Here is a 10,816-nt window from a genome sequence, read left to right as displayed (position 1 = left end):
ATGTCCATCCTGGGCCTCCTGCAGTGCCACAACGATGCCACCCGAAGATTGCAGGAACAGCAACTCATATTCCGCTTGGGAACCCTGCAGCCCAATAGTATCAATGTGGACTTCACAAGCTTCAAAATCTCCCCTCCCCCTACCGCATCCCAAAACCAGTCCAGCTTGTCCCCGCCTCCCTAACCTGTCCTTCCTCCCACCTATCCCCTCCTCCCACCTCAAGCCCCACCCCCATCTCCTACCTACTAACCTCATCCCACCCCCTTGACCTGTCCATCCTCCCTGGACTGACCTATCCCCTCCCTAACTCCCCACCTACACTCACCTTTACTGGCTCCATCCCTGCCTCTTTGACCTGTCTGTCTCCTCTATCCATCTTCTATCCGCCTCCCCCCTTCTCCCTATTTATTTCAGAATCCCCTTCCCCTCCCTCATTTCTGAAGGGTCTCGGCCCAAAACGTCAGCCTTCCTGCTCCTCTGATGCCGCTTGGCCTGCTGTGTTCATCCAGCTCTACATCGCATTAGTCTCATCCTTTTTACTCCGATTTTATCCAGAAAGTACATGAACGATCGTATGAATGCACGATTTGCCACCATCTGGATGTTACCAGGGTTAGAATTATCACCCAAGATGATCTAGTACTGGGGTAACTGTTTCAAAATAAAGTAAAAATAGTCATTGATTTAAGGTGGATGAGGGGAATTCTTTTCTCAGAGGAACAGTATCTATGACTTTTTTTTAAAATTCTTCATAAATAAAGGGGGAAAGAGGGGTTAGCAGGGTAGGTGGGAACGGGAACAAATGCGATCTGTCTTGATTTTATTTAAGCAGCGTAGCAAGCTTGGAGGGGGCCAAGTGGCAATTCCTGCTGATAATTTGCTTGTTTTGAATGCAAAGAAGTCAGCGCCAACTCTCAATGGCTTCATTTTAGAAGGCTAAACGTGGAGCAAACACTGAACAAATGAGAAGCTGAAAATAAATTTTCCAGGCCAGGTATGTCACTTTGCTGTGTCAACTTGAGGAAGATTGACTGTATCTTTCTGCGAATGACCTCTTAAAGAGCATCCTTTCAAACGATTAGAGCTGTAGTCATATCCATCCTGAACTGAACTAAACGTCCAATGATTTGCATTGTATAGCATCAAGTTTTTTTGGGTGATGAGTGAAAAATCTGCTCAACCCCCATAGTTTATACAATGCACATTAAATTTTCCAAACAAATTGATCCAAAACAGTCTATTTGCAGGAACTAGACTCATGCCAGCATTGATCTCCAGTAAATTTAACAGGAGAAATAATTGCCTTAATTTGTTTTGATGCACAATGTGTTTCAGGCTTTCTCCAAGGCAGAAATGGATGCAAGCCCATTAACTGACACTCAATGCAGTTTCATTGAAGAAGAGACAAGGCTTGAACACAATCCAAATCTGAAATATCAAGCCGCCTGAATAACATCGAGAGAGTGTTGAAGTTGTTTGGATCGATAATCCCACATTGCAGGGACCCTGCATCTACAATCTGGGCTTGTTAGCACTGGAAGAGCAGAGTAAGGGGTAACTGATTGAAAATGTAAAAGATTCTGAATGGTCTCCATAAGAAGGTGGACTTTGAAAGGATGCTTCCTTGGAGAGGGAGCACTAGAGGGCAGCATTTTAAAAAGTTAGGGTTCACTTTTTTTGAAAAAAAAGAGGATGAGATTTGTTCTTTTCCCTCAGAAACTGTACAGCTTTGAAACACACTGCCTCAAAACGTGGTGGAAATGGAGGTCAGAATTAAGTAGAGGTAGAGTATCTTGTTAGAACAGAAAACCAAAAACATTATCTGGGCCAGATGGGAGTGTGGAATTACAATAAATCCTTCAGCCATGGGCATACTGAAAGGTGAAGCAGTTTCAGCGGGCAAAATGGCTTACTTCTGATTTTAATTTACATGTACACAATGTTAAATCAAAACTAACATCGAAACCACGTACTGCAATATTTCAAGCAACGGTTGTATGTGTGCGTAAACAGGTACCGCCATTTTCAAAAACTACATTGAAGATCTTGGTGCAAAGGTGAAGTGGGAACTAAATAAATTTTCCATTCAGCTTGGAGGAGCAGGGAGCAGCAGGTGGTTCTCCAGGCACATGCTTAGGAGGATTGAATAGCATCAAGCACCACAAGCATAGTTTTAAGAACATGAGTTGAGTGCAATAAAATCAGATAGATAGAAACAAGTCAAGAGCAGTAAAGATCAATCTTCAGAGGGTTTTTCCTGTCAACTGATCCAGTAGACCCATTATTACTCCAATTTCACTGGAGCGCCATCTACCACTGCCTAAAAAATATCACCATCAAAATCAGCAACCAACTCTTCAATTCCTAAGTTCCCTCTCACACCACAGACAAACATGAGCTCGGCACCCACAGCTCTCACCAACCGAAAGTTCTGAGTAAGGGTCACCAGACCCGAAACATTAACTGTTTTTTCCTCTTCACAGATGCTGCCAGACCTGTTGAGCTTTTCCAGTAACTTGGTTTTTGTTACAAACCGAAAGCTACTCATCCAGAAAAGCCACACCACCGAACCACAAAGAAAGACTCTGACTGGCACTCTTTCTTGCAGGAGGCAGGAGCGGGAGCGAACATACACCCCCCACATGACAAGGGCAAGACCAAGAGGAGAATGTCAATCTGACAATACCCTTGACCGTGCCACCTCGACTGCCATTCCCACCCAAGCCTGAATTTTCAGCTGCAGTGTTCACCAATGTCTGTACCATACGCAGAATCTCAGTGGAGCGTACCAAATGAAATTCAATCCTACATGCTGATAGGAACAGGGGAAGGCCATTGAGCCCCTCAAGTCTGTTCCACCCATGGAGATCCTGGCTGATCTGTGGCCCAACTCCATATACCCACCTGATGACAACACCTTGAAAATTTTAAGATGGAGAAAATGGTACCTCGCAGCAATTACTAACCACATGTGGAAAACGGAGCTGCAAAACTGCACACCTCAGATGGTCCCTAGATCATTGTTACCTCAACGTACACCTGCCTCAAACCTCCCCTTCGTCCCTCATTACTCACACCCACTAATATCCCTCGCGTTCCTTTGGTCCCCTTGTAAGAGCTGCTCTCTGCTACCTGACGTGATGGACAGCAACGTGGGGTGTGCATGCATGTTGCTAATACCAAGGTGGTCTGCAAATATGGCTCCAGTGATATCAAAAAATGCTCTTCAGAAATGCTTCAATACGTCTGAATACAAGCTGAACTGCTACATGGCCTTTACATTGTTTGAAACCAACATTGCTAACTATGCCAGCATTATCAAGCAACAGGGCCTGAAGCAGACAGACAGATTGCAGGAGAAACCGAGCAAGCCTGGCCACATGTGCTGAGACAGAAAAAGAGAGTTAACTGTTGAGCTCAGTAGGACTGTCCTTCAGAAGCGGAGTTCTGAAGAAGTCACATTGGGTTTGAAACATCGACTCCATATATCAAATTTCGTCATCGGCAGTATCTCGCTTTCATTTGAGGGCCTGAAACAGATTTGACCCATTTGAATCAACTCCTTCCAGATTGTAGCTGCCCCTTCCATCGCTCAGATCTTACAATATTGCGCCAGAGTGATAAAATACATTCACCTTCAACTGTCTTTTCAGCCCAAGGTGAAAGATTTTACATGATTATTCGAAGCACAACTGCAAATTATCTGATGTCCACAGTCATATCAAAAAATGTTGTTGAATGATCACTACTGCAGGAGGTGAAACATTCACTGATTTCCATGAGTCTACATTCAGGAATTTGACTCAGTGCTGCAGTAAGGTTAAGTGGGCAGCACCATCTTTGTGCCAGTCAGCTGCCCTGCAGTGCAAAGTAGGTTGACCAAACAGGCACATTTGACTAGGGTGGAAATCTCCTTCTATAAATTAAGAAGATGAAGGCCCCTTCCATGTGTCAGGGGAGCCCAAAACTAGGGGACATAGGTGAAAGGAGGAAAGATTTAAAGAGGGACCTACTGGGGAACTTAGTTACACAGAGAGTAGAGCCTGAATGGAATGAACTACCAGAGAAGTGGAGGCGGCTGGCACAATTACAACATTTAAAAAGGCATCTGGAGAGGTATACGAATAGGAAGCGTTGAGGGACACAGGCCAAATGGGGCTAGATTAGTGTAGGATATATCTGGTTAGCACAGATGAGATGGGCCAAAAACTCTTTGTGCTGTACGTATCTGACTCTGATGATCTCAGAAGATGATAACATCAGAAGATGAGGAAAAATTCAAGTTGGCCGGTTTCTCAACCGTGGCTGGTCTCATGAACGCATATATATTTTGCAAGTTAACTGGAGTGAAGTCAAATTTAGTTCCATAATACACGACAATTAAAAACTGTATACTGCATATATGCTAACATTAAATCTTCCAAATAATAAACTGTTTGGAATATACTCTGCAGGAGGCACAAGGAAAACCTACCACTTTCACTTTGGTGTTCCTCCCACGCCATGAAAACCACCATCTGCCTCCTTTCTTCGGCATCTTTTCCTTAATCAGATTTTCCACCGTAACCTATCACATCACAAATGTACAAAAGTAACTAATGCAATAAAGAAAAGTGAACCTAAATGCTGCACAAAACACCACGAAAATGCCGTTTCTGCAAGTGAAGGAAGCAACAATAAAAACACACTGTGGGCATAAAACGAATCTTTGCAAACCAAAATGTAGCAACATTAAACAGCGAATGCAGGTAACTGAGGCATGAGTACTTGAATGATTTTTAAAAACAAAAATTCAAAAATAACCACAGAAAAAAGAAAATAGAATAAAAGGGAGAGAGAAAGAGAGAAAAAGTTTAGAAATACATAAAATATAGGCTTTTAAATCATTTCAGCTTTAACATTAAATGGAATTTCAATTCTAAATCAGACACGGACATTGTATATGTGCATGTATACAAAAAAAGTTAATTAATTTAACTAATCAATACTGGATATAGCTTCTAAATAATACGATATACTGAAGCCTGAATATTGTCTCATAATATTTGCTAAGTGAATTATTTTCTCCCCAAGACGATCTCACTGGGGTCTCCATGGCCTTTCTTTCGAAAACGTATCACAAGTTAGCTAGTACAACTCTTGTATGTATTTGTGCACAGGTTTACAAAACAGCTCAATGCATTGGTCTAAATGCGCCCAATGGAAGTTCATAAGGCAACTGCTGTCACAAGAGAGTGCAACAAACAGGAAATATGTTAGAACAATAATACTGTTAGAAACAGTCCAGACAAGGTTCATGTGACTCATTCCTGGGATGAATTGGTTAAAATATGTTTACGAGATTAGGTCTACAAGCATTGAAGTTTAGAAGAATGAGAGGTGATTTTGTTGAAACATACAAAAGATCCAAGGGATCTTGATAGGATAGATATTGGGAGGTTGCTTCCACTTATGGAAGAGACTAGAACCAGATGTTACATGTCGCGTTGTAACATTTATTTAGATAAATATGGTGTCTGTCAGATAAATGTTAACTCACCTTTGGCAATGGTTTCTGGAATGTTTGCACAGCTAGAAGCATAGGAGCAGCTGTTGGCCAGTTATAGTACCTAGGTTTTGTCAACAGAAGATTACATTAATATCAGCAAGTATAGAATCACATCAAGTTGATTCATCTGCGTTCAATGGCGGAACATAAGACGATAAACTTCCACAACAAAGTTCCTCAGAACCGGACCCAAAATGTTAACCGATTTCTTCAGACGTGCTGAGCTTTTCCAGCAACTGTTTTTATCCAAAGTTCTTTCGGTTTGTAGTTGAAGAATTAATAGTGGGCTCATAATTACACATTGCTTTAAAAGGCATAAACACCTGACAGGAATTAGGTTAGGCAACTGTGACAAATAAGACAAGTTAAAAGATTGTGTCAGATCAAAAAAGGAGGCTATCACTATAAAAGTGAACTACAAAGATATGAGGGAAGAGATGGCCAAAGTTGATTGGAAGCAGCCCATAACGACCAGTTAAATCAGGGACCGGACAGTCCACCAAGATTCGCGGCAGTTGAGATGCACTAACTTGGCTTTAAGCTGAATCTTTCAATGGCCAACTCTGAAGCATCCCAACCTCCAGATTCAGCCCCTTCCTCAATCCTACGGTGAGCTCAGACTGTACCCTCAACCTCACCATTCCAGCCACCTTGTCCCTCATCCACCTGCCTCATTCTCTTCATTCACAAACTCACTGAAAAGCTTCAGTACATTTTCAAGTTCTCTGCTGCTGCCTCCCAGGATTCCCGAGCTATCCAGGTTTGGGAAGACCAACCATCGAACGATTGGCCAGAAAATTCAGAGCAAAGTAAATAGATAAAAAGTTGCGTGCCTAGACATCATTGGGGAAAGAGGGATTTTAACGCTGACCAGAAGATTTAGGCCAATATATTGAGCAGTTGGTGCATTTTCTCCATTGAAAGAGAAACTAAGTGTGCATTTCATTACACTTTATTCATTAACAGGATGAAGGTCTCACTGGCTCGGCAGCATTTATTGCTCAGAGGGCAGATGAGAGTCAGCCCACACTGCTGTGGGCCTGGAGTCACATGTAGGCCAGACCAGGTAAGGATGGCAGTTTCCTTCCCCAAAAGGACATTAGTGAACCAGATGGGTTTTTCTCAACAATAGACAAGGGATTCATGCTCATCATTAGATTCTTAATTCCAGATATTTTATGGAGTTCAAATTCCACTATCTGCCTTGGTCTCTAGATTAACATTTCAGCAATAGTACCACTAGGCCATCCCCTACTTACTTGCTTCCTATCTTCACAACCAGATTGGGATCATCAATCATTCCTGGATTCTCCGCAAACTGTTGATACGTGACGGAACGCTGTAAAAATTGTTCTGCAGAAAGAGGAAATATTTGCATCAAGTCTTGTTACAAAAGAAAGGAAAATAAAAGTGACAGAACCGCATCTCATCTTCATTCATTCATCCAAAAAGATCAAGTCTCCCCTATTGTTCCTCAGGACCATTCCACGATTTCTCTTCCGCTGCTCCATTGGCTTCATTTGGCAGTAGTTAGGCATTTTGTTGTTAGTCTTAAGATGGCCAGGTTTCATTCAATTTCATCCTGAACCATACTACAGGTTTGTTCACAATAAACTTCATCTAATTGTTCTGTCATTTACATATTTGGTGCAATGATTTGGCTAACCAAATGGCCTATTCCAAAACCGGTGTTTTCTCCCCTCCCACTGCTACTTTGGCAGCATCTTCAAACGTGTTTGGAGCCACTGATATAAACTGAGAACAGCAGTGGTCAGAAGTATGACCTCCAAGGCACCCTCACTCATTTTACAGCCATATTTTAACAGTTTTAAATCTGGTCTCATACAAATGAATTTTATGATAAATAGAAAAGTATGAAATTGTAAGCTCAAATCCCTGGTCAAAAATCACAATACAAAAATTGTTTTTTGCATAACACTTGATTTTTGAAAAATCAGATCTCTACAATGTTCCTTCTAGAGAACTAGAGTAGGGTTTTTTTCCTTTTTGATACTCTAACATTCAGCATAGTCGAATCATAAATTATAGGAATTTTCTGCAGAAGGAAGCTTCCTCTAGTCTATTGACCATGAAAAAAAAACCAATATCAACAAGCTTATGGAGTCACTTCCACACATCTCATGTAATTGTCCAATTTTCACTAAGAACTGAAAGGTTACAACATGTTCTCCATAAATTAGGTCAGTGCAATGCATCTAAATGAAAATAGAAAAGAAATCCCCAATTATACTCAATGTTTAAGCTACTAAATATAAAACAGATTAAAATGGTAGTGATGTGCCTTGGATCCTTTAAATACTGGTGTCCAAGTCATACCTAAATCACAACCATGGATTCACAGATACCCACTAACACATTTTATCTAAGACTAATAGTTTAAAAAAACAAAAATTTACTGGTGTAGCAATTAGATGAATACATGGGTTGTCATGGCACCTTTGCAAGATATGGATTAAACAGATGACCTTGCTTGCTTACCATTTTCTGAACAATTTAGAACTCATGGAATTTTTACCTTTTGTTATTTCTTTGTAGTCATTAAGCCCACCACAGAGTGAAATAGCAATGGTTGGTAGATCCCCAGTACTATCAGAGAAACTGTCAACTCCACTGTCCATTCCAGAGCTGCCTACAGTCTGTGGGGACTGGTTTTCCGAATGTACTCCGTTTTCAGACTCATTCCTACTAGCTGTGTCATTTTCACTGTGGAAGAAATAATTACAGGATGACTGTTACATCAGGTACATTCCAGATTACATTATGTCATCAACTGAGCTTTGAGAGAAAAAAACGTGCAATTTCATGGACATTACCATTTTGGAAAATAAAGTGCTGCGATCTCAGGATTCATCTCCGTGATATCATCCAGGTAAACACCATCTGTGCCCAGGTGACGACTGCGTTTACCTGAGAATACAAAACGAAAAAGTAATCGAAAACTAAAAAGGTATCAATCTCGGCTTCAACACCAGTGTTACTCCCATTTTACAATTACCAAGATTACAGACACAAGCTGTAAAAGTACACCCAAATCTCAATCCTGTGCAGTTTCAGCAAACCTCCTCAGTGGACCATTAATCCATTTGTAAGTGGACATCTGCAGAGAAACCAGTTAGTATAGGTAAAGCACATGGGGGTCTCAGTCATGTTAGAACATTTTGGGTTTAAACTAAACATCAGTGATTGCCTCCATGTATTTTACAGTCCCATGTAAACCAGACATTACATCAAAAGAACATTTTGTAATTTGGGAATTAAAAAAGTACAGGAAGCTGTGCATGAAAACTAGGCCCAGAAAGAGGCAATAGAAAGGTTGATACATTTTGCTGTAAGAATTGCAAAAGTCAAGACAATACCTTTTCAATATGGAGAAGTTTAAAAAGGTGGGAAACACTTAAAATTTCCATGAGGGAACAGACTTACAAATCAATATCCATCCCCAAAGCCCCTCTGAAAGATATGCAAAAATTTAGCATGCCACAAGTTTCTTAATTAAACACAATCTACAAAGTGAACAGTCCAGAAATTCAGTGAGTTGCCAATAGCATTGTCTACATTTCAGATGTCTGGCAGCTTTAGTTTGCTAAGCATGGGTTTATGGGGGTAAGAACTCTTCTGCCTCTAACAAGGCGAACTGCAGAGGAGAATTTACATCCAGACTTTCAACAAAAAGAAAGCCTTACACAATGCACTTGAGATTTGGTGAATTTTAGTTCCAATTGCTAAAAAAACTGGATAAGGATTCAGATCTTTAGCTTATCCCTAGTTTTGCAAAGTTTCTAGCTCAAGGCCAATGTAACTCATTTGCTCAATGGCCAGGTCTGACAGTGAATCTAAGATTTCAAGACAATCGCACAAATTACAAAGTAGACAACACTTACATATGCACATGTCCCTTCATTGCTTCAAAAATGACCTAATTGTAGGATTGACTGCAAAACGGAACCTGCAGTTCTGTTCTGCAACTGCAGGATGTGCAGCAGAGTGCTTCAGTGTCACTTCAGACATCCTTACCTTTCTTCTTTGACGGGGAATCAGTTTTGATGATTTCCTTCATCTGGTTGCCAGTGTGAACTGACTCCCCATTTTCTGGCACCACCAGAGCTCTCGAGGGTTCAAAGATTTCTGAACTACATGAAAAATCATCCGTTGACTGAGACGTAATCTCTTTTACTGCTAGAGGCTCAGGTTTCACTAGTGGAGGTGGAGAAGGTGAACTGCCGTGAGTGTTTACATAAGGGGCACTCTCAATAGCTCGGAAGTGAGTGTTTCCAGATGGAGTGATGTTAACCCAGTTATGTTCTTCTGTTTTCTGATGAGTTACAAGCTGAAATAAGTAATAAAAATTTGAAATGGTCAACAACAGTTGGTGATACTTATTCATATCAAGTGCTACAGACATTGCTCCACATCTCATTGAGAGGAGACTAGGTGGATTTAAGAAGAGGGCTTTCACTAGTACTAGGTAGGTTGCATGTAAAATGGCCTCAAATCCCAAAGTTAGGCTAGATATTAAAAATGAGAATGGGTGAATAATCAAGAACAAAAAAGGTGGGGGAAGGAGAAGCGAGAGCAAACAGTGTCAAAATTATGGCAGACGGTTACTGTTAACCATATTCACAATCTTGCTGCACATACCATTCCAAACTGAACACAGCATAGGATTTTAACCTGTCGAGTTTGAAAATATATAAATAGATTGCTTTGTCCAATCTAATCAAAACAGCTCTTCAGCGGATAATACCTGTGTTAAATTGAGGAAAATCCATTTATCAAGATTAAAATTCTCAAATGGGGGTGGAGCAGGAACACTAGAGAAAACCGATTCAGATCTTTGAGCAGATTTGAAGGTGAAAAGTAAAATGTGCAAACAAGTTAAAGTCAGAATTTACGTACAAAAGCGTGGAGACATGGAAAGATTGTGCTAAATTTGTACATGTTGGTTAGACTGCATAATAGTCCAACATTGGACACATTTGTAAGGAGGGACACAAGTACGTTGAGGACGTGGAATGTAAATTCCAGAGCATGGTATCAGAGGAAAAAAAATTTAGCTCAAATTTAGGAATCGAGAAACTTTATTCAATCTAGCAGCCAATTAATGGAACTTTGAGTCGAAGTGCACAAAATTTTGAAAGTTTGAGTGTATTTAGTCAAATTATTTATGCAAGTCTGTAAATTAGAAACAAAGAGCCACAGAAATTTACAAGAAAAAGAAATGACAAAATAGATATTGGAACCAAAGGA

General features: G+C 40.6%; 1 protein-coding gene across 3 annotated transcripts in view; it reads right to left on the bottom strand.

Moving 5' to 3' along the window:
- Positions 1-10,816, bottom strand: part of lpin1a (lipin 1a) — a 137,125-nt gene that overhangs the window by 29,642 nt on the left and 96,667 nt on the right. For all 3 annotated transcript variants that reach the window (XM_048597291.1, XM_048597292.1, XM_048597294.1), the window contains exons 7-12: positions 9,584-9,896; positions 8,383-8,476; positions 8,085-8,272; positions 6,808-6,901; positions 5,540-5,609; positions 4,475-4,567 (exon numbers count right to left, since the gene is read on the bottom strand). In XM_048597291.1, coding sequence (XP_048453248.1) covers positions 4,475-4,567; positions 5,540-5,609; positions 6,808-6,901; positions 8,085-8,272; positions 8,383-8,476; positions 9,584-9,896 — 852 coding nt within the window. The remainder of the gene's footprint in view (positions 1-4,474; positions 4,568-5,539; positions 5,610-6,807; positions 6,902-8,084; positions 8,273-8,382; positions 8,477-9,583; positions 9,897-10,816) is intronic.

The sequence above is a fragment of the Rhincodon typus genome, chromosome 5 (genome assembly GCF_021869965.1).
Source record: "Rhincodon typus isolate 14 chromosome 5, sRhiTyp1.1, whole genome shotgun sequence".
Lineage (NCBI taxonomy): Eukaryota > Metazoa > Chordata > Chondrichthyes > Orectolobiformes > Rhincodontidae > Rhincodon > Rhincodon typus.
Note: the sequence above shows the minus strand (reverse complement) of the source record. Positions and strands in the feature narration are given on the sequence as shown.